This window comes from Capra hircus, chromosome 1 (assembly GCF_001704415.2).
Source record: "Capra hircus breed San Clemente chromosome 1, ASM170441v1, whole genome shotgun sequence".
Lineage (NCBI taxonomy): Eukaryota > Metazoa > Chordata > Mammalia > Artiodactyla > Bovidae > Capra > Capra hircus.
This window is the reverse complement of record NC_030808.1, coordinates 149,773,359-149,801,160: the sequence shown is the minus strand read 5'-3', so window position 1 is coordinate 149,801,160 and position 27,802 is coordinate 149,773,359. Positions and strand designations below refer to the sequence as shown.

Genomic DNA, 27,802 nt, shown 5'->3' with positions numbered 1-27,802 from the left:
GTCAGGCAAGATCACCTGCTTTACGGGGAATGTAGGGGTCTCTGTGAGAGATTACCTCATCTGTGGCCGGGAAATTCCAGACTGACTATAAAAGGTTACATTTCTGGAGGGACTGAACCTCGGGTTAGGATAGGTAACCAGTCTGCCTTAGCTGATACAGAGCTTAGCACAGGGGACTCCATGTGGGGAGACCTTTGTTTCTTTTCAACATCATCAAACCCACACACACCCCATCTTCACTCTCTTCCTCCCTCCCAGCTTTTTTCCGCATCAGCCCTCCGAGAACTCTTCTGCTTATCCATGTCAGTACTGATGCCCACAGCATTAGAGAGAAGGCTAGAGTCAAAATTAGTACCTGTTTAAACACAATTATTTTTGTTTCTGGTTAGATGGCAGCTTTCTGCCACCAGCTGGGGACCCAGGCCCCTCCATCTCATGATTCCATCATCCATCCTACAAGGGGCAAGGCCAGAGGAGGGGGCATACCCATTATTTAAGACCTTGGCCCAGCAGGGCACACCCAGTCCTAATGGGCCAGGTCTGGGAGCATGGCTGCCCCTCCATGCAAAGGAAGCTGGGAAATGTGATTCAGTCCTGAGCTAAGAAAAGGGGGAAAGTGGGTTTGTAGGATCAACTGGCAGGTTCCCAGGACTGCCCAGAGCAGTTACCTCTGTTCGTGTAGGTCCAGAAACTCACTGACCATTCAAACAGGAAGGTTACAAATGAGCCAGAAGATGGAGAAAACAGCTTCAAACTGGGGGCTGAGATGAGTGTAGGTTCCCTCCATGACATATGAACATGTGGAAAGATTGCAGAAAACTGTTGCTGTTGTTGTTGAGTTGCTAAGTCATGCCCAACTCTTTCGTGACGCCATGGACTATAGCCCACCAAGCTCCTCTTGTCTGCAGGATTTCCCAGGCAAGGATACTGGAGTGAGTTTTGCCATTTCCTTCTCCAGGGGATCTTCCCACGTCTCCTGCATTGACAGGTGGCTTCTTTACCATCGGAGCCACGAGGGAAGCCCAGAAACCTGCTAAGAGTCAGCTAATCTGACAAAGCCGCCCTCTTCCACCTCAACACTCAGGGAAACAAGACCCCAGGGTGACTCTGTGTAGGCAGAGAGCTCCCCACCTGAGGCCAAGATCAGACCACACTCCAGGTCTCCAGACAAGAGTGCCCAGCCTGGCTGATTTTGAACCGAGTTCAGCCCACCTGAAGTCAGACTTAGAGATTCCGTCTCAGGGCAAAATTAGCAATGAGAGCTCAGACATGGCAACCGCTGCATCAGACACCCCACCCCGCCTTGCATGGGGTGCTAGCAGTGAGCAGGGACATTGCCCATGACTCCCATCCAGATCCCCCAACCCCATCCACCCTGTCCCAGTCTCAGCTGCTTCCTTTGACTCTTGTCCTGGTATCTGTTCTGTTCTAAGAGGAAAAAAGACAAGGTTCCTCCTCTACAAATGAAGAGTTACTGAGGGCAGTTATCTAAACATCAAAGCTATCTCGCCAAACATTGGACTCACAGACCAGATGCTGCTTCTTCCTTGTGCTGAAAGATAGAAACAGATCCATGGGATTGATTATTAAGGAAACTATCCAAGCATGAGCAAGGTTAATCCATAAGATAAGTTGGTACCGCTCGAGTCCCATCCCCAGCTGCTTGCTTATTCAGATAAATGTGTTCTCAACAGACTGTTTTTCTCCTTTAACCAAGGGGAGAAAAGGCACCCCAGAGTCAAATGACACAGAGCACAAGCCTGAGGGAAGAAACTGCTTATAAAACTTTCAGAAAGCTTTAAAATTATTGGCTGAACAAGAAATTTCACACAGTGGTTTATATGTGTTTCATAGCAACATCGGTTCTAAACGTCCCCTTGCACTCGGATTCCGGGAGAGTCTTCCTAATGCTTCATCATCAAATGATCGTACCAATGCATTAATCATGATGGCCAGCAGAAAGAATTCAACCACGAGCCAGAACTGCAGATGTTAAATGTTGAGGCAGAAACCAAACCAAATATGTAAACATATAGAAAGAGAAAGACATGCCCCACACTGCTTTTAACCTTGGCATCGCCTTAGGGTAAAATGCATGCATGTGAAAGTCACTCGGTCATGTTCAACTCTTTGCCACCCCATGGACTGTTACAGTCCATGGAATTCCACAGAATACTGGAGTGGGTTGCCATGCCCCCTTTCAGGGGATCTTCTCAACCCAGGGATAGAACCCAGGTCTCCTGCACTGCAGGCAGATTCCTTACCAGCTGAGCCATGAGGGAAGCCCAAGAATACTGGAGTGGGTAGCCTATCCCTTCTCCAGGGGATCTTCCCGACCCAGGAATTGAACCGGGGTCTTCTGCACTGCAGGCAGATTCTTCACCAGCTGAGCCACCAGGGAAGCCCAAGAATACTGGAGTGGGTAGCCTATCCCTTCTCCAGGGGATCTTCCCGACCCAGGAATCAAACCAGGGTCTCCTGCATTGCAGGCGGATTCTTTACCAGCTGAGCTATCACGGAAGCTCATACTTACCAATAAAAACCAGAAATTTTTCAACTCTGAAATTTGACTGAATTAAAGACTTCGCTCAAAATTCTTGCCCCTAAAACCAAGGAGAGTAGCAAAGGAACAATTACAAAGGAGTGTTTATTACATGTCTGTTCCACGCAGGCACATGTCTGTTCCACGCAGGCACATGTCTGTTCCACGCAGGCAGATATCATGCACGTGGTCTTGTTTAACTTTATAATAACCCTATGAATTGGCTATTGTGATGACCGTTTTGTAAATGTGAAAACTGTGGCTCAGTCAATGAATTCGAATAGTCTGTTGGTCTACTCAGGCTGCCCTAACAGAACCCTACAGACTGGAGGGCTTAAACAGCAGCAATTTGTTTTCTCGCAGTTCTGGGGGCTGGAAGTTTAAGACCAAGGTGCCAGCAGGGTTGGTTTCTGGTGCCCTCCATCGGTTTGGAAGACCTTTCTTCCTGCCTCCTCTCTGTGTCCTCACATGGCCTTTCTCCGCAAACTCAGCCCCGGTGTCTCTTCCTTTCCTTAAAAGAGCACAAGTCCTTTTGGATTCAGGCTTCACCCTTTTGCACTCATTTCACCTTAATTATGTCCTCAGAGGACCCATCTCCAGACAGAGTCACACTGGGTGTCAGGGCTTCAACATATGGATTTAGGAGAATACCATCCGTAACAGCACGACCAGGAACCACAGCCGCTGAGTGGTAGAACCAAGGCTGTCTGGATCGAAACATTTCTGTATCCGGAGTGTGCTGCTTCTCACATACCACAGCATCTCAGAGAGAGCCAGGAGACACCCTGCTGCCAGAGCCGACTCTTAGAACTTGCTGGCAGGGAGACACTTTCACAGCAGTGAGCCTTGATCCGGTGGGAAGTGTGGTAAAGTGCTTACACAAGCTAGATCACAGGGCACAGGCAGATGACGCTCCTCCCAAAAGAGGCTTCATCTGCTCTGATAGGAGCTGCGCAAATGGGCCAATGATGCTCGGTCGTCTACGGCACTGCCAACCACCAAGGGGGTTTCCAGGACCCTCAGAGAGCCAGCGGTTCATTCGGTTTCTCTTTTCTTTTCTCCAAACCACCAGCTAACGTCCTAGAGGGTGACTCCATGGACCAGGACGTTGAGAGCCCCGTGGCCATTCACCAGCCAAAGTTGCCTAAGCAGGCCAGGGACGACCTGCCGAGACACGTCAGCCGGGACCGGACCAAAAGGAAAATCCAGAGGTACGTGCGGAAAGACGGAAAGTGCAACGTTCACCACGGCAACGTGAGGGAGACCTACCGCTACCTGACCGACATCTTCACCACCTTAGTGGACCTCAAGTGGAGATTCAACCTGCTCATCTTCGTCATGGTCTACACCGTGACGTGGCTCTTTTTTGGGATGATTTGGTGGCTAATCGCATACATTCGCGGAGATATGGACCACATAGAGGACCCATCGTGGACTCCGTGCGTCACCAACCTCAACGGGTTCGTCTCTGCTTTTTTATTCTCCATAGAGACAGAAACCACCATCGGTTATGGCTACCGGGTCATCACGGACAAGTGCCCGGAGGGTATCATCCTCCTCCTCATCCAGTCGGTGTTGGGGTCCATTGTCAACGCTTTCATGGTGGGGTGCATGTTTGTTAAAATATCGCAGCCCAAGAAGAGGGCGGAGACCCTGGTTTTTTCCACGCACGCAGTGATCTCCATGCGGGATGGGAAACTGTGCCTGATGTTTCGGGTGGGGGACCTGAGGAATTCCCACATCGTGGAGGCTTCCATCAGAGCCAAGCTGATTAAATCCAAACAGACTTCGGAAGGGGAGTTCATCCCTCTGAACCAGACGGACATCAATGTCGGGTATTACACGGGGGATGACCGTCTGTTTCTGGTGTCTCCGCTCATCATCAGCCACGAAATTAACCAGCAGAGTCCTTTCTGGGAGATCTCCAAAGCCCAGCTGCCCAAAGAGGAACTGGAAATTGTGGTCATCCTGGAAGGAATGGTGGAAGCTACAGGTAAGGCGTGCCCACTCTGGGGTGTCTGGGGATGGATGTTCATCTTAAGCCGGACTTCAAATCCTTACAACAAGATGTGGAAAACCGAACCTCCCTCACTATTAGACATCACCTCTTTATTCATGAAATAGTGTATAGCTTCTTACCTTAAGGATGTCCATCAAGAAGTCTAACCATTTAGCTTAAAAAAAAAAAACCTTGGGAAAATACATTAATAATTTTTAAAAACACCTCAATATATTTTAAATTTTCAAACATTTACTTAAATGAAATTTTGATCTCCCTCTAAAGCAATTTTAGGTGGTTTTAAAGCATTGTTTAGTTTGTATAACTTGAGGCTATTTATTGCCAAGATGGGAAGAAGAAGTTAAGCCTTTCAAAGGAAAACCTGACAAATTGTTTTAGTAAAAATGTAATTTTGCCCCTTCTTTGGGAGTCAGTCTCTTCTAAAAATAGAGAAATGGTCTGTTTTTATTGAAGTCTTCACTCAAATCTTTTCATATGTCTTACACATCCCAGCCGCAAAGGAGGTCCTTCCATATTTATCTGTAACGTTCTATGAAATAGAGTCATAACCGCTGACTTAAGGTAACAATAGTGTCCCATAGGATAGGCATAAAGTAGAACACTAATCCACACTTTGCTTTACTGTCTTCTGAGTTATCCATTTTAGCCTTGGGATGCTCTTCAGTTGTACAGTCAGCCCTTCTGTGCTTTGAGGTGTTCAGCTTGAGGCTCAGGGTGGGTTTACACAATCTGAAAATGCGTGGCCACTGGCCGGACTCCAGACTCTTCATCTACCCATGACTTGAGCTCAGTCATCCATCCAGGGCAAGTCACTGGTGCCATGTCTCTGCCTCCCTGGACCCAACAGGCAAGGTCATTATCTCTAACAAATTTCTCTTATAAGGTGGTAAAGCCTTCGGCAGTAGATTTTTTTAAATGCTTCAAGCAATAAAACGGTGAGTAAAAGGCGTTGCATAAACTGTGCTCCTTTGCATGAGACAAAAAGAATGTCTAAAAACAAAATAATGCTAAATAAGTGCTATACAGGTGCACAGGGCTCTCTGTACCCTGAGCCTGACTTTGGGGCACACTGGTGAGGCAACAGTTGTGTGGGAGGAAGGGAGAAGGGGGAGGAGGAGAGCGGGGAAGAGCCTGGATCAGGGAGCGGGGAGGGGAAACCAACTCAAACAGGGAGCTCCATCAGTTCCCACAGACCAGAAACTTCCTCCCAGGCCAAGCACAGGGACTCTGGGTCCCCCTAGTGGTAGCCATTGAGATACAGCCTCTGGCAGCACAAACTGACCCCTGGGGATGCAGTTTTAATATTTGATTTCTCGCTATAAACTCTCCCAAAAGGACAGGAGGGAGGAAAATGGGCAAGCTTAGTTCTCCTCCCATCTCTGAGCCCCAGAAGCAAAATCCAGTGGAGAGGTACCATCTGGTTACTGGTGTTAACTCAAACTTCAAATTGCAGGAGCTGTGTTTCCTCAGATCAAAGCCCAATCTCGAAAGATAAACAAATGCGGAGTAAGGAACTTATCTTTGTGTTGTCCCTGAGTCTGAATCATCCCCAGGGCATGCCGTGTCCTTCTGATGACAGCTTGTGATGAGTGAGCCTTTCCAGCCAGAGGACCGTCCCTTTGTTGGTAATTCATAGTGACAGTTGCCTCTGAGCATCCGGTGGCCTTTCTGCTGCTGCTTTAGAGAAAACTGGGTGGTTACCAGCAAAAAGGAATCAACACACCCCTGTTCCTGGGGAAAGGCAACTGCTATCAACTTTCTAAAAATAATAACAATAATTTTCTAATTTCTCAAAAATAGAGGGAGGAGGCGTGCTCTAGAAAGTTCTGGGTTTTTCTAGAAGCTAGACACCTCTTGATTTTTTTCTTGACAGGATTTGCACAGTTCAGTCTTTCCATCACATCTGATCGCTTAAACTTCAGGGAGACACTTTTTTCTTTGTGAATGAAAAGCATAATTGGGATTTATGGGTATGAAACAGGCTTTTGGGAAGGACTCCCTAGTAGCTCAGACAGTAAAGCATCTGCCTGCAATGCAGGAGACCCGGGTTCGATCCCTGGGTCGGGAAGATCCCCTGGAGAAGGAAATGGCAACCCACTCCAGTACTCTTGCCTGGAAAACCCCATGGATGGAGGAGTCTAGTAGGCTACATTCCACGGGATCTCAAAGAGTCCAACTGGACTGAACGACTTCACTTTCACTTTGGGGAAGGAAAGATGCTTCAATGAACCAAAGCCACAGGAAAAAAATTAATGTGGACCAAATGCACACTGAGGAAAACAAATTCACAAAGATCTCATTATTCACTGGAGGGCTAGATGGGAAATTAGGAGCCATGGAAACCCAAGCTGACACAAAACAGCCTCTGCTTGACTCCAGCTTTGTTTCAAGTCTGTCTCAGTTGACCTTAAACTACTGTCCGTGACCTCCTTTAGGGGGCCTCTCACTGAGGCCCGTTTCAAGGACGAGCCTCATCAGCAACACCTCTGCAGCCTCGAAGCAATGCCCTCTTCCTGTCTTGCACGGCGTGGGCGCACAGTGTCACGATATGGTATCTTCTGGAGACCCAAGCTACTGAGCAGTAGGCTGAGAGGACCAGTCCTTCAGACGGCGGGGGGCTCAGGCTCAGCACAGGTCACCCAGTGACACACAGTAAATATGCCATCCCCGAGCTCGCTGCCCCCAGCCTGCTTCATCACATCACTCAGGGTCAGGCTCAACTTTAGAAACGGCAGGTCAGCTCCTGGAAGGCAAGCGGCTGAGTCTTGCCCGCCTCTGAGGGCCTGCGGGTCCTGGCCCTAAGACTCACACCCACAAAAGACAGACCCACGCTCCTGGTGGATGGCTTGGATCTGGCCCTGCCCAGATCAGGGGGAATTTGTCACCTCTCAAGAACCTTCCAGTCATGTGATTCTATTTTTGAAAATGAATCCAACCCTGGAAAATTCTGACACCAGCCACCCAGACATCTGGGCACTGGCCACGGCTCGTCGCGCAAATGTATTTTTAAAGGGGGCCCTTTGTGTGCCTGGCACATGGGCAATTTGGAGATAGTGATGTTTACAGAGGGTTCACAGCTACGTAAACAAACACGCCGAGCAGCTGCGGCAAGCGTGCGTTAAAATAGTAAAGCATTCATATAGACTGATATTTATAGAGGGCAAATTGGCCTGGAGGCTAGATGACAGCCACACAGAACTGGGCCCCGTGCCAGCCAGCGCCTCCTCACTATAGGCTTTCTGATTGATGAACTTCCAAATTTACCCCCAACGATTATGCAACAGTGACAGGCGGCCCTTTCCAACACCTCAGCAAATATGTCTCCTTTAGGATGAATCCCTGTTAAGCTTTTTTTTTTTTCATTTTATACTGGAGTACAGTTAATTTACAACATTGTATTAGTTTCAGGTATACAGCAAAGTGATTTGGTTATATGTATCTGCATTTCTCCTCTTCTTTGGATTCTTTTCTCACATAGGTTATTACAGAATATTGAGTCAAATTTCCTGTGCTGTACAGAGAGTAGTGTTATCTATTTTAACCTTTTTATTTATTTTTTTAATTGATAGAAGCTATGAGACTTCTACAAAAGTAGACCATACATGTAATCAACTCCCATGTACCCAACCAGTCAATTTCTATAACTGTCAATTCATCACCAAGCTTGTTTCATTTGTATTATCTACTCACTAACTGCCCCTCCAGCATCATATTATTCTATCTGCAAATATTTCAAAATCTGTCTCTAAAAGCTAAGGACTCTTTTTAACACGTATTAATGATCATTTCTTGAGATTCAGTATCTATTAAATGGGCCAAGTGCCAATTGTCTTACAAATGTCTTTTTAATTTTTTTTTTTTAATCTGCTTGTTCGAATCCAAACGAGGTTAACACACTGTGGCTGGCTGAAATCTCTTCCAAGCCTTAGTCTGTGAGCTCTTCTTCTGTCTCTGTGGGATTTTTTTTCCTTTCAAGTTTTTCTCAAGGAAGAGAATTTCTGAAACATTTATATACTACATAGAAAACTGGGGATGGTGGAGGGTGGGAAGCTGCCAACTTAGTGAGGTTATCCTAGATAACATTTTGTGGATGACAAAGAGGGCTGACTGTCCAGAAGTTAGTATTTGGGGGTTACCCAGGAGGAGAGGGCAAACCAGAAGCAGATTCTGAAGGCAAACCCTCCTTCTCCCATAGCAGAGCTCAGTTCCATTTCCAGAGTCACTTGATTTCACACTAAGCGAGCTTAGTCGTATAAGTCACGCAACAGACAGCAGGATTTTTGAGTTGCAAGTCTTCACCCTACTCTTACTTTACTGGTGAGGAAATTGAGTCCCAGCAAGACTAGTGAGCTGGCTAAGGTCAGCTCATCAGGAGCAGAGCAAGAATTTGAAGCCCAAAAGCCATGGATGATGTTGTCCAGCCCCCAGGGGCAGTGCTGAATGCTGTCGGTCCGTGAAGATTCTGTGGAGCACCCAGAAGGACAACTGGTATTTAATGTGAGGACAGGATCTCTTCTCTCCCACCATCAGTTCTTTTTCATTAAGGTTTCTCTGTTGGGCTCCAATGTTATCAGCTTATTTTAAAATTCTCTATTACATTCACATGAATTTTTAACAACTGTATATTAAAATCAGATGTGCCACAAAGCCGTTCTGAAATTGAAGTTAAGTAAGCACCACCTACAAAAATACTCCTGGAAGAACATAATGTTCTGTCAAGTCTGATTCCCAAGGACCATTTTTGTTTGCCGTAATCAAAATGCCGCTTCACTGTAACAGAGGTGCTCACAGAGTTTGAAAAGGTGGCGTTTCTCAGCTAAGACGGCTGCGGGTTAGTGCTACAGTACTTTTAAGCTGTTTCTACTAATAATACTTCACAGCCTTTGTATTTCTCAAATCTTATTTTCTTCTTTAGATAAGTTACTGCTAATCCCTCCGCTGGCCATTCATTATCTCCAGATTTGCCATTTTTCTTTTGAGTTGTAACCCCAACTACCTAGCCTGGGAAAAGAGTTCATTGATAAGATCTGGAATGCTTAGATCTTGGGTGAAAATCTCCCAGTAAATCTCTATAAGGTGCAACAAAAAAAAAAAAAAACGATTCAAATGTATATGAATTTATTTTTCCCAGTAGGAATCCAACATCAAGAAATTCAACCACCCTCTCTTCTTCCAGCATTAATTTCAGGTGATTCTTCAGAGCTTCCTCTCAAACATCCACCTCAATATAATATACCCAGGTAGTGTCATTGGCTGTATAAAACCTGATTATAGCTGCTCCGCAAACATGGTAAACATTTTGTAACCCTAAGCAGTTTGGGAACACTGTTCTGATCCTAACAAACGGAAGTTGGATCCGATGGAACACACATAGAATTTTAACCTCTTCCACCACCCCTTCTAAAAAAAAAAAAACCAATGCTTGCACTCTGTTAAACGTTATAACTCTGTTAAATATTTCTCATAATTTAGAAGGCACTTAGAATCTCACAACTTACACAACAGCAGTGTATCAAGGTCAGCATATATTATTGTGATTGAAAAAGCAAAAGTACTGGGTAGCTATAAAACTTTTCATTATTAAAACACCAGTATCCGAAACTCTGGGGCTCCCCGGGCGGCTCAGGGGTTAAGAACTCACCTGCCAATGAGGAGCCTCGAGAGACACAGGTGTGATCCCTGGGTCAGGAAGATCCCCCAGAGGAGGAAATGGCAACTCACCCCAGTATTCTTGCCTGGAGAATCTCCATGGACAGAGGAGCCTGGCAGGCTGCAGTCCATGGGGTCACAAAGAGTTGGACGTGACTGAGTGACTGACCACACACACACACAAGAAAACCCATTGTTCTTCCTTCTCCAGAAGGGCCTTGAGGAGCTCATAAACTAGATGTTCAGGACAAGGCAGGGATGATCACACAATATATACCATTTAAAGTTCAAACCCAAGAGAAAAATAGACTAGCACCTGAAAGTTTGCTTTTTAGCTAATTTTTTTTTTTTCAAACTCTGAAGTCAATACCCATGTTGGGAAGATATTACACCATTCAAATTAAGAGATGAGTATCAAAGAGTGAGATGCCCTCTAATTAGGGCATCCTTAACTAAATTGAGCTTTATTATTTCCTAGGGCATTCAGTAATATGAGTGCTGACAGCGTGGTGCCAGTGAAGCAGTTCTACCCAGCAATTTCTAATGACCAGAAGAGGATCACTGGGAAAAACTGTGTAAATTACTCACATACGCAAATACACACACGCACCTCTGCTAAATACCTAAACATGCAGAGGGGCTTCCTCCCCAGTTAAGCATGCCCTTGCTCCTCTGTTTTATACCAACCCACCTACAAACCTTATTTGTTGGATTAATTATTCAGTTCTCCTCTTTTTTTTTGGAAGTAATCTCTCTAGGCCATAGCTCAGCTTATCTGCACTTTTCTGTGTCATTTATAGTGTCAGGCAATCCTGGGGTGAAACCACAGTTGTCGCGTCCACTGGCCCATTTAACCTCTCTAAGGCCTCAGTTTTGCCCTCTTTAAAATGGGAACGGGCTTCCCTGGTGGTTCAGCGGTAAAGTATCTGCCTGCCAACGCAGGAGACACAGGAGACATGAGTTCGATCCCCTGGGTTAGGAAGATCCCCTGGATGGGGAAATGGCAACCCACTGCAGTATTCTTGCTTAGAAAATCCCATTGACAGAGGAGCCTGGTGGGCTACAGTCCACAGGGTCGCAAAGAGTCGGACTTGATTGAGCATGCACGCACATCGCAGAATGGGAACAGTAATGGAACCTACCTCATCGGTGACTTTTCAGCATCACAGATTCTGTTAGATCATTCCTTCCCCTATAGACAGCACAGGTGAATGTCGGTAGAGAGGAAGGAAGCCGGGCATTTGGGAAAGCCAGCCCCAGGCACGGACTCCATTGTCTCCAGGGACCCGTACCCCAGGATGAGATGACTCCCCCCTGGAAGGCACGCTGAAGAAGTCAAACGGCAAATGCCAACCTGTGATAGCCAGTGCAAGAAACGCCCACTCACCGCGTGAGAGTAAATGCCAGCTGGGCCTCGTCTCACTTACCCACCATGAATCAGAGATTGATGCGCTCTGAATTAATGAGGCTCACTGGACTCAGAAGAGACTTTGCAGGCCTATAGATAGCAACATTTTATCATTATAATGTCTGCCCAAATTGGACAGGAATATCAATTATGCTCAGAGCTTCCAAGGCCACTCCTCAGGGAGGACAGGACCAAGAGTCTGCATTGAAACAAGATTCAAGTTGCAACCGAAACAAGTTTCTTTCTTTCTTTCTTTCTTTTTTAACACATTGAAACAACACAGATTTCAAACAGGACAAGTCCGCACTGAAACAAGTCTGCATAGAAAGAAGATGTCTGTGTTCCCAACGCCCCTCCCAGGTCCTTCATAAGAACTCTTATCAGTTGATGCCCCAATTTGAAGAATGTATTTTTGGGCTGTAAACTCAACTGAATAATACTTATTTACATAATAAGTCCTGAGAGAAAATTCTTCTTTATAGTACAGATGTACTTCCACAAAGCAGACGGTAAATGTAAATTTCTATAGAGCCAATTCCATTGCTCTCTCTTTACTGAGAATGGTAAGCATCATAGCAGTCAGCTTTGGCTCATTCGTGCTGCAGTAATGAGCAACTCCAAGTTTGCTGAACACGGAGGTTCATTTCTCACTCATGTTAAACGCCAGCTGCAGCCCTGGTTCCTGTCCTGCTGGCTCCAAGATGCAGACGGAAGGAGCAGCCTCACATAGGACGTGCCATTCTAATGGCAGAGAGAAAAAGAGAAATGACGGAGCGCCTCGCTTCTGTCTGCCACTCACTAGTCATAGAGAGTCATACGGCAGCGCCCGACGTCCACGGAATGGGGAATGTGATTCTCTCCCAGGAACGTGGAGTGAATAATTCAGAACAAAATAATGCCATCTACCACAGATACCCAGGTGGTTCTGAAAACCCGCAGAGTGAGTTTTAAAGTTTTTGCAAGTTAGGGCTTAAAATATGCAGTAGTCGTTAGCGTTGTTCGTGGGATATGTCCAGCTTTCATCCTTCTAGACACATGTTAGAATCCTACAGGTTTCCCAGGTGGCGCTAGCGGTAAAGAACCCCTCTGCCAGTGCAGCAGACATAAGAGATGCAAGCTCAGCCCCTGGGTTGGGAAGATCCCCTGGAGAAGGGAATGGCAACCCACTCCAGTATTCTTGCCTGGAGAATCCCATGGACAGAGGAGCCTGGTGGGCTGCTATCTGTGGGGTCACGGAGAGTCAGACAAGACTGAGTAACTTAACACGCACACACCAGGATTCCATTTCTGTTGCTGTTGAACGTGGTCATGTGACTTACATTCGTCCCAGCCATTTGGGGCATGAGAACTGGGGGTTGGGGTAGGGGTCCCTATCCCTGACCCCTGGACCTGAAGACTGAGCTCTGGAGGCAGCCCTCCTTCCTCACCCCTCTCTGTCCTGCCTCGTGCTTGGTCACTTGTGATGTCCACATGTGGTAAATTCTCAGGGTCCTGGAAGGCAGTTGCCAGCTCCGTGCAAGAATCAGTCATTCACAGGCTGTGTGCGTCTCATAAAGCCACTGGCCTCTTTCTGCTGTCATGACAGTACTCAGACAATACCCACCCTCGAGCAGGGCCTGCACGTGGCAAGTCAGCGGCTCTTTAGGGACAAATCTTCAGGTTTCCTGTTTTTGTACCGCAAGGTGAGTAAGCATCCCTTTGGCTTCCCTAGGGGCTCAGCTGGTAAAGACTCCGCCTGCGATACAGGAGACCTGGGTTCAATCCCTGGGTTGGGAAGGTCCCCTGGAGAAAGGGATAGGCTGCCCACTCCAGTCTTCTTGGGCTTCCCTGGTAACTCAGCTGGTAAAGAATCTGCCTGCAATGCAAGAGACCTGGGTTTGATCCCTGGGTTGGGAATATCCCCTGGAGGAGGGAAAGGCTACCCACTCCAGGATTCTGCCTAGAGAATTCCATGGGGTCACAAAGAGTCGGAGACAACTGAGCGACTTTCACAACAGTATAAGCACACGTCGTGAGAATCATTCTGGTGGAAACCTTCCAGGTCAACATATGATAATGCCCCTCCTAGCTCCACAGTTCTCATGGACGCACAGGCCACAGTGAAGTTTCTGTCATTCTGGACCTTTGACTGGCTTTGAAGAGTATAGCTTTGCCAAGTCACTTGGGACCTGTTACATGACTGGGGAATAACCTAATGTGTGCTAAGACACTGCAGTCTGGGTTGTTTATTGTTATTCGGGCACCCAGTTGTGTTTGACTCTTTGTGACCCCACGGACTGCAGCTCACCAGGCCTCTCTGTCCATCACCAACTCCCAAAGCTTGCCCAAGTTCATGTCCATTGCCTCAGAGATGCCGTCCAGCCATGTCATCCTCTGATGCCCTTCTTCTGCCCTCAGTCTTTTCTAGCATCGACTTTTCCAATGAGTCAGGTGTTTGCATCAGATGTCCAAAATACCGGAGTTTCAGCTTCAGCATCTTCAGTCCTTCCATTGAGTATTTAGGGTTGATTTCCCTTAAGATTGACTGGTCGGGTCTCCTTGCAGTCCAAGGGACTCTCAGGAGTCTTCTCCAGAACCACAGTTCAAGGACATCAATTCTTCAGCGCTCCATCTTCTTTACAGTCCAGCTCTCACAACTTTATGTGACCACTGGGAAAACCTTAGTTTTGACTATACTGATCTTTGATGGAATTCCAGTTGAGCTATTTCAAATCCTGAAAGATGATGCTGTGAAAGTGCTGCACTCAATATGCCAGCAAATTTGGAAAACTCAGCAGTGGCCACAGGACTGGAAAAGGTCAGTTTCCATTCCAGTGCCAAAGAATGCTCAAACTACTGCACAATTGCACTCATCTCACATGCTAGTAAAGTAATGCTCAAAATTCTCCAAGCCAGGCTTCAGCAATATGTGAACCGTGAACTTCCAGATGTCCCAGCTGGTTTTAGAAAAGGTAGAGGAACCAGAGATCAAATTGCCAACATCTGCTGGATCATGAAAAAGCAAGAGAGTTCCAGAAAAACATCTATTTCTGCTTGATTGACAATGCCAAAGCCTTTGACTGCATGGATCACAATAAACTGTGGAAAATTCTGAAAGAAATGGGAATATCAGACCACCTGACCTGCCTCTTGAGAAACCTACATGCAGGTCAGGAAGCAACAGTTAGAACTGGACATGGAACAACAGACTGGTTCCAAATAGGAAAAAAAGTATGTCAAGGCTGTATATTGTCACCCTGCTTATTTAACTTCTATGCAGAGTACATCATGAGAAATGTTGGACTGGAAGAAGCACAAGCTGGAATCAAGATTGCTGGGAGAAATATCAATAACCTCAGATATGCAGATGACACCACCCTTATGGCAGAAAGTGAAGAGGAACTAAAAAGCCTCTTGATGAAAGTGAAAGAGGAGAGTGAAAAAGTTGGCTTGAGGCTCAACATTCAGAAAACTAAGATAATGGCATCCGGTCCCGTCACTTCATGGGAAATAGATGGGGAAACAGTGGAAACAGTGTCAGACTTTATTTTTCTGGGCTGCAAAATCACTGCAGATGGTGATTGCAGCCATGAAATTAAAGGACACTTACTCCTTGGAAGGAAAGTTATGACCAACCTAGATAGCATATTGAAAAGCAGAGACATTACTTTGCCAACAAATGTCCGTCTAGTCAAGGCTATGGTTTTTCCTGTGGTCATGTATGGATGTGAGAGCTGGACTGTGAAGAAAGCTGAGTGCCAAAGAACTGATGCTTCTGAACTGTGGTGTTGGAGAAGACTCTTGAGAGTCCCTTGGACTGCAAGGAGATCCAACCAGTCCATTCTGAAGGAGATCAGTCCTGGGTGTTCTTTGGAAGGAATGATGCTAAAGCTGAAACTCCAGTACTTTGGCCACCTCATGCGAAGAGTTGACTCATTGGAAAAGACTCTGATGCGGGGAGGGATTGGGGACAGGAAGAGAAGGGGACGACCCAGGATGAGATGGCTGGATGGCATCACGGTCTCGATGGACGTGAGTCTGAGTGAACTCCAGGAGTTGATGATGGACAGGGAGGCCTGGCGTGCTGCAATTCATGGGGTCGCAAAGAGTCGGACACGACTGAGCGACTGAACTGAACTGAACTGATGCTGGGAAAGATTGAGGGCAGGAGGAGAAGGGGACGACAGAAGATGAGATGGTTGGATGGCATCATTGACTCAATGGAGATAAGTTTGAGTAAACTCTGGGAGTTGGTGATGGACAGGGAGGCCTGGCGTGCTGCAGTCCATGGGGCTGCAAAGAGTCGGACACGACTGAGCGACTGAACTGAACGGAAGGGAGGTACTATATTCTCATTTAACAAATGAAGAGGTTGGTTCTCGAGTGGGACGTTGGGGAGAGTAACTTGCCGGAGATCACCCAAATGGTGAACTGGCAAAGCTGGGATTCCATCTCAGGGATGCCCACCTTCCAGCCTGTCTGCTTCGTGCCCCTCCAGGGAAGGCACAGCACACAGAGGCATACTGGAAGCCTTGGATGTTGATTAAAGTTCGTAGGACGTAGACTGCGGTGGTTTGATGATGTATTCTGTATTTAAACTTTCTACTTTGTGTCAGAGGATAGCTGATTAACAGTGTCGTGATAGTCTCAGGTGGACAGCAAGGGAACTCAGCCATACATATACATGTATCCCTTCTCCCCCAAACTCCCCTCCCACCCAGGCTGCCACATGACAAGGAGCAGAGTTCCCCGTGCTCTACAGTAGGTCCTTGTTGGTTGCCCACTTTAAATATAGCAGTGTGCACAGGCAACCAAGAGCCCGTTCTCTAAGACTGTGCGTCTCCTTCTGTTTTGTAAGGAAGTTCATTCGTACCATTTCTTTTTGATTCCACGTATGAGGGATGTCCTAGGCGTTTCTGCTTCTCTGTCTGACTTACTCGCTCAGTGTGATCGTCTCTCGGTCCGTCCGCGGTGCTGCACACGGCATCCTTTCCCTCTTTTTAACGGCTGAGTAATATTCCATCGTGTATATTTACCACCCCCTCTTTATCCATTCGTCTGTCCGTGGCCGTTCCGGTCGCGTCCACGTCGTGCTCACAGCTCAATTATAAGCAGTGCTGCAGTGAACACTGAACAACAATAGACTTTCCAACCATTTTTCCCCCCCAAATATATGCCCAGGAGTGAGACTACATGGTTAGATAGTTATACACCATGTAGCTCTGTTTCTAGTTGTTTGAGGAATCTCCATACTGCTCTCTGAAGTGGCTGCACCAATTTCTTTTGATTACCGGCTTCCCTAATCAGGCTCACCTCACCTGACCACAGGAGGCAGGCGGGGGCATCTGCTCTTACATAACAGTTGGCACTGAGTCTCTTGGAAGGAAACCTACTTGTTCATACCCTCAGATTCCACCCAGTTCAACGTTATCAAGCAACCACGCCAGTCGACACTTCGGGGCAACCCAATCCAAAGCAGTTTTGTTCTGCATCAAGCATAACCCAAAGTGCAACCACAGCTCAAAAAACCCTCAGGGGAGGAGTTTGACATTGAAAGAGAGGAATCACTTTAGACTCTGAGCTTCCTGCCAGAAAGCACGATAATAAAAAGATTTAGGCTCTGAGTAGCCTAAGTAAACCCTGTTGGGGTTTCCATTTCACCGCAAAACATCCGACAAGATGGTTTTTGGAGTTTGAGGGGGGTGATGATCAGTCTTCTCTAGTCACTGAGGCCATCCTTGGGAGATTTTCATTAAACATTTGCTAAGTAAATACATTTTCTCAAGCATAGTTTCTATGGGTGAATGTTAAAAGAAATCTGTGAGAGTTGATGGGTGAAGGAGGGGCCGTCGGGTAATGACATTAGAGAAGAACATGGAGCAGCAACGGGACAAGGCTGACGGCTGAACCTGAGTTGGACAAATGCTTTGTTCACATTAGCCCCAGACAGCTGGTGTTCAGTCAGTGAGTCATGTCTGAGGCTTTGCAGCCCCATGGACTGCAGCACGCCAGGCTTCCCTGTTCTTCACTGTCTCCCTGAGTTTGCTCAAACTCAAGTCCATTGAGTCAGTGCTGACATCCAACCATCTCATCTTCTGTCATCCCCTTCTCCTCTTGCCTTCAATCTTTCCCAGAATCACGGTCTTTTCCAGTAAGTCAGCTCTTTGCATCAGGTGGCCAAAGCTTTGGAGCTTCAGCATCAGTCCATCCAATGAATATTCAGGGTTAATTTCCTTTAAGATTGACTGGTTTGATCTCCTTGCAGCCCAAGGGACTCTCAAGAGTCTTCTCCAGCATCACAGTTAGAAAGCATCAGTTCTTCGGTGCTCACCCCTGTTTATGGTCCAAGTCTCTCATCCATACATGATTACTGTAAAAACCACAGCTTTGACTATATGGACTTTTGCCCCAAATTAAGTATGTTTAAAACAACTCAGAGAGCTAAAGTAGTAGTAAAGTGTTTGCTTTAGATACTAGGTCATACATAGTCTGTCTCCTCAAAGCTGGAAAAGATGTAAGAGCAAGGGGGAAAGGGGGGCAGCTGGATGAATTGGGAGGTTGGGATCGACATATATACACTGTCGATACTATATATAAAATAGATAGGGCTTCCCTGGTGGCTCAGATGGTAAAGAATCTGCCTGCAATGCGGTAGACCCAGGTTTAATCCCTAGGTCAGGAAGATCCCCTGGAGAAGGGAACAGCAACCCACTCCAGGGAGCATTCCATGGACAGAGGAGCCTGGCAGGCTACAGACCCTGGGGTCACAAAGAGTCGGCTACGACTAAGAGACTAAAAATAAAACAGATAACTATTGAGAACCTACTGTGTAGCACAGGGAACTCTACTCGATGCTCTGTGTGACCATAATGGGAAGGAAATCCAAACTAGAGGGGATAAAGTAAACGTATAGCCGATCCAGCCACTGTTATGCAGCAGAAACTAGCACAACATTGTAAAGCAACTATATAACCAAGAAACCAATTGCAAAGTCAAAGTCGCTCAGTCGTGTCCAGCTTTTTGTGACCCCCATGGACTATACAGTCCATGGAATTCTCTAGGCCAGAATTCTGGAGTGGGTAGCTGTCCCCTCCTCCAGGGAATCTTCCCAACCCAGGGATCAAACCCAGGTCTCCTGCATTGCAGGCAGATTCTTAGCCAGCTGAGCCAAAAAAGCAACTATACTCCAATTAAAAAACAGTCAAACAGAAAAACCTAAGAGGGGAGAAAAATGATGCCGGTCTATGATTCTTGCAAAAGCTCTTATGAATCCACAGGGGGTGCAAAAAAGATTTCCAAACGCCTCCCTGGATCTCTCCAGCATGAGTCTATGGGGTTCGCTGAGGGACCTCAGCCTGTTCAGCTTGGCTTGCAGACCCTATTTCAGTCCCCAAGATAGGGGGAGGAAAGAGGTCGCATTCACTAAGCCGACAACGGATGGGTCATGACTGAATGGGGGAGAGCGGGCAGCTTGACTGGCCATCAGCAAGCCAGGCCAAGAGCAAGGCAGGGCAGGGACATTCCCAGTCCAGCCTCACAGCTTCTGCGGCTCTGGGGACCTGGCCCAGAGTCACATCTGGGCTTGGTGGATGACTTAGGAAAGCCCCGCGTGTGGCTGGAAATGCTCGTTTCTGACACTGAAGAGACAAGCTGTCATGCCCTGGATGCCCAGGTCAGCATTGCAAGGTTTCCTTCAGGGCCAGGCAGAAGGCTGGAACGATGGCCTGGCACCTCTTCCCTGGAGTGCACTTTGACACACGCCCACAGGGTAGAAGCAGGCATCTCATGAGTAAGGAGCATCTGTAACCTGGGGAGGTGGTGCTCAGTGGACAAGAGACAGAGAAGATGTCAGGCAAAAATATGCGGTATGTCCCGCCCTCGGGACAGTCTTAGACCCAGACTGCTAACTGATCCATCTAAGTGGCTCTCAGGTCTCTTCAGTACAACTTGTCCTAAACTCAAACCGGCTCCCTCTCCTGTATCCACCCTTCAACGACTGGAGCCTCTGGTCTCCAAGTTGCCCAGGTCAGAAGCCTGGCTGTCATCTTGTGCTCTCCCCACCCCTCCCCGCCTGGGGAGCTACAACCTTCTCACTCCCATCCATTTCCCCAAACTCTGGATGACTGGACTCCTTCGTGCAAATGAGGAAAACACATTCCGTCCTCAACTCTACTGCCATCTGCTGGGAAATGCGTGTCATAAATATGTCAATGTATCTCTGTCCCTTAGGTGTCGTGAGTTGTGCAGTGTGCAACCTGCACAACCATATGTGGCAGCCCTGGCTGAATTCATCCATTCCATCTTTGACCTGTGTCTAGTACCCAAACGTCCTCTCCTCTCCAGCATCTTAGCCAGCTTCTCTAAGTGTAGACTGTCATGTCAGCAATCTCACCCTTTATAATTAGCAGAATACACGTTGTAACTTACAAATCCCACCTTCCCCCACTCCAAGCTCAAACATTCTCAGTAGCTCCTGAGTAGCTAAAGAATCAAGTCCAATCTTCTTTGATTGTCGCAGTCATGCCTTCTGTCCAGGAGGCCTGTCACTTGCCCCAGAGCCCACGTGAGCTACTAAAATTCCTGAATACACCAGGGGTTGTTTTGCCTCTGCACACACGCTATGACGTTATCTCTGCCTGGAATATCCTCCTCCATTTACCTCCCCAGTCACCCCTTACCTACCCACTGAAAGTCCCTGCAAACATTGCCTTCTGTGAAACCTTCCTGACTGCTTCGCAAACTCAGGCATCCCCCATCTCTGCTTCTGCTGTATTTCTACAAACTTCCATCATGTCTGACTGCATTCTGGGTGACTGATCACATGGCTAGGTGTCCCCAGCAGACTCTACATTTTTGAGAATAAATATTATGCCCTTTTTTTCCCTATCCCCAACAACTAGCACAATCTGCCATGTGGTAGGTGCTCAGCAGAAAGAGCAAATGCACCAGTGGCTTTGTCAAAGCAACGTCTGCCCTTTCTAAATGTGCCTTAAACTCTCTAAAGCATTTCCTTTCCACCTGGCACCATGCTCTCTCACCTCTACTGAGAGCCCAGGGCTATATCTGCTTTCCCTGTGAGGCTGTTACATCATTTAATTAAAAAACTAAAGACACATTTTATTAAAAGAGTCTGTTTATTCTACAAGATCCTTCCACCGGCCAATATTCACCAAGAACCTAATAAAGTCCATCCAATATGTATACACAGATAGTTTAAAGCAGAGATCCAAAAGCCAACCTTGTTGCAGAATTTGATCTCAAACCACACAGCAGGCTCTACCAGGTAGATATATCCCTGTGCTCCTTCTCTAAGCAGGTCTAGTCCACGAGAGGCTCAGCGGGGACAACAGGCAGGACCTCCTCGTGGCTTTCATTCCCCTTCATCCCACACATGGCTATTTCCCTTCCATGCTATCTGGTTCTGCTCGCCGATCTCCTCCCCTCTGCCAAGAAGCAAGCAGATACTTCAGAAGAGCAATATGTGGGAAGAGAAGATCCCTTTACCCAAACTGCTAATCCAAAAATAAACAAGGAGTCTCTCCATATGAGCCACACTCACAGCAGTGAAGCTCCAATACGTTGGCCACCTGATACAAAGAGCCAACTCCATTGGAAAAGACCCTGATGATTTGGGAAGGATTGAGGGCAGGAGGAGAAGGGGGCGACAGAGGATGAGATGGTTGGATGGCATCACCGACTCAATGGACATGAGTCTGAGCCAACTCTGGGAGAGAGTGAAAGACAGGGAAGCTGTGTGCTGCACTCCTTGGGGTCTCAAAAAGTTGGACACAACTGAGCGACTAGACAAAAACAACACTCCATTGATGAAAGACACAGGTAAGTGCTGAGTCAGGACCCACCAGCCCACCTCTGAAGCCTCCCAGGAAGGCTTTCTGGAGGTAAAAACTCAACAGGCACAGTGTCAGAAGCTGAGGAGTACCCAGTCTGCAGGCGAGGATTTTCCAGAACCTTCCGTGTGCTAAGACTTGTGCAAAGTTAGACAAGCACAGTCCTGCCCTCAGGGAACTCACATTTTAGAGCAGAGGTGGGCAGAATGTTTTCTGTAAAGGGCCAGGTCATAAATATTTCAGCCTCTGTGATTTCTCTGTCACAATGCCTCAACTCTGATGCCGTAGCATACAAGCAGCCATGGGCAACACATTTTCAGAGAAGCGTGGCCACGTCCCAGTAAGATTTTATTTATGGACACACAATTTTCATGTGTCATAAAATATTACTCTCCTCTGGGGTTCTTTCCAACCATTTAAAAATGTCAAAACCACTTTCAGCTCTAGGCCATGGGATTGGACATAAAAACAAATTACAATGCAAAATGGAATAATGTATATTAAGAGAGCATTTTTTTTTATGGGGAGGTGGACCAGCAGGTAAGAGAGCATTTTTTTTATGGGGAGGTGGACCAGCAGGTAGAGGGACTCTGCTCTTGTACTGCTAGCCAGAATCCAACTTCAAGTGTGTGCCACCTAACAAGCGCTAGCCGCAGCAAGCCTGGCACCTCCCTGGAGGACGAGGAGCAGCCACCATCCAGGAAAGAAGAAATCACACGCATTTTCTGCCTGCATCAGCATTGCCCCAGAATCAGGTGATAACAGGGAGCAGAGGGCCCCTGACCTTGGAGAACAAGCGAAAAACTGAACTTCTGCTCAAAAGCCGAGATTCGTCGGTAAACAGTACTATTATCAACATAATGGTTTGAAGGGGAAAAAATTTTTAAAATGTGAGTGTCTTTGTTTCTGAGGGTTTGCACTGACGCTCCCTTTTGTGCCTGCTCTGTTTTTCTTTGACTGCAAATCACTCCGCTTACTTAAAGTTGGTTCCCCAGAGGCTCAGTCAGTGAAGAATGCAGGAGACACAGGTTCGATCCCTGGGTCAGGAAGATACCCGGAGAAGGAAACTGCAACCCACTCCAGTATTCTTGCCTTAAAGTTGTACTGCTGTTCTCCCAGCAACATTTATTCTTTTTTATAAGTTAAAATATTTATTTAATTTTATTGACATATAGTCAATATACAACGTTTTTGGTGTACAGCAAAGTGATTCAGATATATAAGTTACTTTTCAGATCCTTTTCCATTTCAGGTTACAATTTACTGAATATAGTTCCTTGTGCTATATAGTAGATCCTTGAAACAGATCCTAGATCTATTTCATATATAGTAGTATGACTCTGTTAATCCCAAACTCCTAATTCATCCCTCCCCTACCTTCCCGCTTTGGTAACCATAAGCCTGTTTTCTATGTAACCTTTATCCTTTTTTAAATTTCTTTATTTTTATGTATTCCTTTATTCTGGGCTGCATTGAGTCTTTGCTGTGTTCGGGCTTTCTAGCTGACAACTAAAAACTTAGTCACAACCTGAAAGTAGAGAGTTGTTTTATTTGCATTTCATGAAGCTCTGAGAAAACTGCTCCAAGGAGGCAGAAGAGCAAGTCAGGCTATATACAAGTTTGCAACAAAGGGAGCACGCAGTTGGAACGTCAAAGATTATTATTAAATAAGGAAAGCCAGATATCAAGTTTTTGTTTCCCTGATAGCTCAGCTGGTAAAGGATCCACCTGCAGTGCAGGAGACCCCGGTTCAATTCCTGGGCCAGGAAGATCCCCTGGAGAAGGGATAGGCCACCCACTCCGGTATTCTTGGGCTTCCCTCATGGCTCAGCTGGTAAAGAATCCACCCACAATGTGGGAGACCTGGGTTCAATCCCTGGGTTGGAAAGATCCCTGGAGAAGGGAAAGGCTGCCCACTCCAGTGTTCTGGCCTGGAGAACCCCATGGGCTGTATAGTTAATAGGGTTGCAAAGCGTCGAATACAACTGAGCAACTTTCACTTTCACGGATATCACATTAAGGAATTTAGTGCTCCTGTAGGTATGGGAAGATGCATCAGACCCGGATTATTGCGGTCGTCTCTTTCATAGGCATCTCGGCTCTCTGGGGCCAGCCTGCTGTCTTTTTGATTTCTCACAGTCTCCCTGGCCCCCAAGCCCCTCAGCCATCACTGCAGGGGGTGGCAGCATCTGTTGGACCACAGGCTTTGCGTTCCCTTTTGGGAGCCCCAACTTTGTCGGAAATACTTCCCGTTACACAACTTGCTGTCAACGCAGCCCTAGCAACGCAACCAAACATGGTCGGTGGGAAGACTTCACCAAGACCCACAGAGTTACATTTGGCTGTATTTCTATCTAATCGCAGGATCTTGGATCAGAATAATCGTAACGAACTCTTGAAAACCAGTAGCACGCTGGAACTTGCCTTAACAAAAACCGTTCTCCCTAGGATGAGTTTTCACCTGAACACACACAGGCGGAAGCCCCGTGGTCTCTCCTGGTTCACTTCCGTTCCCTGTCTCTCCCTGTCTTTCTCTGCCTTCCTTTCCCTGCTAACCTGAGTCCTCCACACCCTGCAAGATCAGATAAGTGCCCTCCTCCGTGAGGCCCTTGAGTGATGCAGCTTGCCGCTCGTTCCCACTGCTAACAAGGACGGTACTCTTCCCTAGGCTTCCCGGGTGGCTCGGTGGTAAGGAATCTGCCTCCAGTGTAGGAGACTTGGGTTCGATCCCTGGGTCAGGAAGATGCCCTGGAGAAGGACACGGCAATGTACTCCAGTATTCTTTGCCTGGAGAAGCCCATGAACAGAAGAGCCTGGTGGGCTACAGTCCATGGTGTCGAAAAGTCAGACACGGCTACTGTCTCCTACCTTTCCAAGTGTCGTTGTCAAGGGGACTCTAAGCCGCATAGTGGTAGGACCCTAACCTTCTGGTCTTCTCTCTCCCTGGTCCCCTTGGCCATGCTGAGCACAAGAAACAAGAGCACACGATGGGGGAAGCTCAGGGACCTCCTGAGCCCCCCTACAGATCCCAAATGTGCCAAGGGTTCTTTGTTAACAATTTGACAGTGTCGGGACCAAAGCCGGTTCAGTTCGGTTTCAGATGTTCAACATCGCTCACCTGGTTCAGATCTTTATATGGATCCTCTTAGCCGATCACAAGTCAGGGGCAGTTGAACCATCTTCCACATTTCACCACATTTGCTGGACCATCCTCTCTAGATCCACATACAGGGGTCAGCATATGTACGCGTGTGTATACATGTATATGCATTTGTGATTTTTAAATCACTTGCGAGTGAACTGTAGACATAGTACCACTTTACCCCATGTTTTGTAAATGTGAAGACAGTCTTACAGAACCACTGTATAACCATCAAAATCAGAAAATCGATATTGATATAAAGTTATTATCTAAAGGCTTGATTCAGATGTTGGCAAATTTCCAAATAATTTCTCTTATTGTCAAAGAAAATCCCAGGTCATACTTTGCTGTCATGTCCCTTAATCGCCTATGACCCAGCGGAGCTCTTTTGTGTCTTTAACTCTCAGGACGTTGACATTTTTGAAGAGCAGAGGCCACTTACTTTTGTAGAATGCCCCTCCCTCCATATGGATTTTTCCCACGGTTAGACTCGGGTTTTGCATTTCTGACAAGAATACGACAGAAGTGAAGCTGTGTGCTTCTCTGTACATCATGCAGGGAGGTGCCTGATGCTGGTTTTCCCCAACTCAGGTGATGTTACATTGCAAAAAGTATCTTGTAGACAGACACTTTGAGACCAAGTAAATATCCTGTTCTTCCCGCAAACTGTCATTTTAGTATCCGTGGGTGATTCTTACTTGAAACAACTATTACTAGAAGGGTTGTTGTTGTTGTTCAGACACAAAGTCATGTCCAGCTCTTTTGCAACTCTATGCAGTGTACCCCACCAGACTCTTGTGTCCAAGGGATTTCTCAGGCAAGAGTACTAGAATGGGTTGTTATTTTCTTCTCCAGGGATCATCCCTGGTCAGGGATTGAACTGACATCTGCTTGGCAGGCAGATTCTTTACCACTGGGCCACCTGTGAAGCCGACTAAGACGGTTACCAAATTACAGTTTTCTAACTCCATGATTCTTTCTACATTTAGATGTTGACTTTCAGTGAGAAAGAGCTTTTCTCCCTGTATTACTTCAGTTCAGTTCAGTTGCTCAGTCGTGTCCGACTCTTTGTGATCCCATGAACTGCAGCACACCAGGCCTCCCTGTCCATCACCAACTCCCGGAGTTCACTCAGACTCATGTCCATCGAGTTGGTGATGCCATCCAGCCATCTCATCCTCTGTCATCCCCTTCTTCTCCTGCCCCCAATCCCTCCCAGCACCAGAGTCTTTTCCAATGAGTCAACTCTTCACATGAGGTGGCCAAAGTACTGGAGCTTCAGCTTTAGCATCATTCCTTCCAGAGAACACCCAGGGCTGATCTCCTTTGGAATGGACTGGTTGGATCTCCTTGCAGTCCAAGGGACTCTCAAGTGTCTCTTCTCCAACACCACAGTTCAAAAGCATCAATTCTTCGGCGCTCAGCTTTCTTCACAGTCCAACTCTCACATCCATACATGACCACTGGAAAAACCATAGCCTTGACTAGACGGACCTTTGCTGGCAAAGTAATGTCTCTGCTTTTGAATATGCTATATAGGTTGGCCATAACTCTCCTTCCAAGGAGTAAGCGTCTTTTAATTTCATGGCTGCAATCACCATCTGCAGTGATTTTGGAGCCCAAAAAATAAAGTCTGTATTACTTACTTATCATCTATATCAGTATAGACTCACTGAGTCTTATTTTATCCAATGGACTTTTATCTGCTTCTACAGTTACTTGTGATGCTCCAAGTATTAGGGATTTGGTCAGTGGGACCTCCTACAGGCAGGCCTCTTACCCTTTAAACATCTCCCCATCCCTTTATAGCACAAAACAGATTTTCCAGACTCACATTGTAATTTTCCAGTCCCTACTATACAATCAGACATTTATTGAAAGATTTTTTTCACTCCTTTTAGTAGAGAATGGTCTTTAGCAACCAAGACTTGTGTACTAGGTGTGAAAATGATATCCATATTCAGTTCAGTTCAGTTCAGTTGCTCAATCGTGTCCAACTCTGCGACCCCATGAATTGCAGCACGCCAGGCCTAATTGTCCATCACCAACCCCCAGAATTTACTCAGACTCACGTCCATCGAGTCAGTGATGCCATCCAGCCATCTCATCCTCGGTCGTCCCCTTCCCCTCCTGCCCCCAATCCCTCCCAGCATCAGAGTCTTTTCCAATGAGTCAACTCTTTGCATGAGGTGGCCAAAGTATTGGAGTTTCAGCTTCAGCATCAGTCCTTCCAATGAACACCCAGTACTGATCTCCTTTAGAATGGACTGGTTGGATCTCCTTGCAGTCCAAGGGACTCTCAAGAGTCTTCTCCAACACCACAGTTCAAAAGCATCAATTCTTCAGTGCTCAGCTTTCTTCACAGTCCAACTCTCGCATCCATACATGACCACTGGAAAAACCATAGCCTTGACTAGACGGACCTTTGTTGGCAAAGTAATGTCTCTGCTTTTGGATACGCTATCTAGGTTGGTCATAACTTTTCTTCCAAGGAGTAAGTGTCTTTTACTTTCATGGCTGATATCCATATTAGCCTCCTCCTATTACAAAGGAGAAGGTCAGTTCTATCCCAGTGCCATTGACTGCTCGTTGTATGTATCTAAATTAAACCACAAGTCCAGAAGCACTGCCCTCCAGAAACTCTTCAGGGAGAAATCTCAAACTCATCTCCTCCATTACTTATCAGAAAGTTGGTCTGGAGTGATCCATCTGGGAAGGCCTACCTGCCTCACACAGACTCCACATCCTTCCAGAAGGTCTACAAGCCAGTTTTTGCACCTACCAGAAAAGCAGAGGGCTTTCCTGGTGGCTCAGACAGTAAAGAATCTGCCTGCAATGCAGGAGACTTGGGTTCAGTCCCTGAGTTGGGAAGATCCCCTGGAGAAGGGAATGGATACCCACTCCAGTATTCTTGCCTGGAGAATTCCATGGACAGAGGAGCCTGGTGGGCTACAGTCCACGGGGTCACAAAGAGTCAAACACGGCTGAGCATGAGAAGCTCAGAGAAGACTTAGAGGCTCACTGCAAGACTTAGAAGAGAATTACTGGACTTAGAAGCCCACTGCTGAAGGTTTTTACTGAGCTGCAAGAAGTAAAACCAGCCCAGTGAAAGGGACCTTGTGTCTCCTAGAAGACAGTGTTGACTACAGGGTCACAGCCCCACCAGCTTGTTACAAACTCAGGAGACATTTCTTCATGTCACAGTGCTAATAGT

The 27,802-nt window shown here is 46.8% G+C and overlaps 1 protein-coding gene across 1 annotated transcript in view; it reads left to right on the top strand.

The window, feature by feature from the left end:
• The window catches only part of KCNJ6 (potassium voltage-gated channel subfamily J member 6), a 96,069-nt gene continuing 71,887 nt past the window's right edge, over positions 3,621 to 27,802 (top strand). Inside the window, exon 1 of the mRNA XM_018052846.1 lies at positions 3,621 to 4,535. Coding sequence (XP_017908335.1) covers positions 3,638 to 4,535 — 898 coding nt within the window. The 5' untranslated portion in view covers positions 3,621 to 3,637. The remainder of the gene's footprint in view (positions 4,536 to 27,802) is intronic.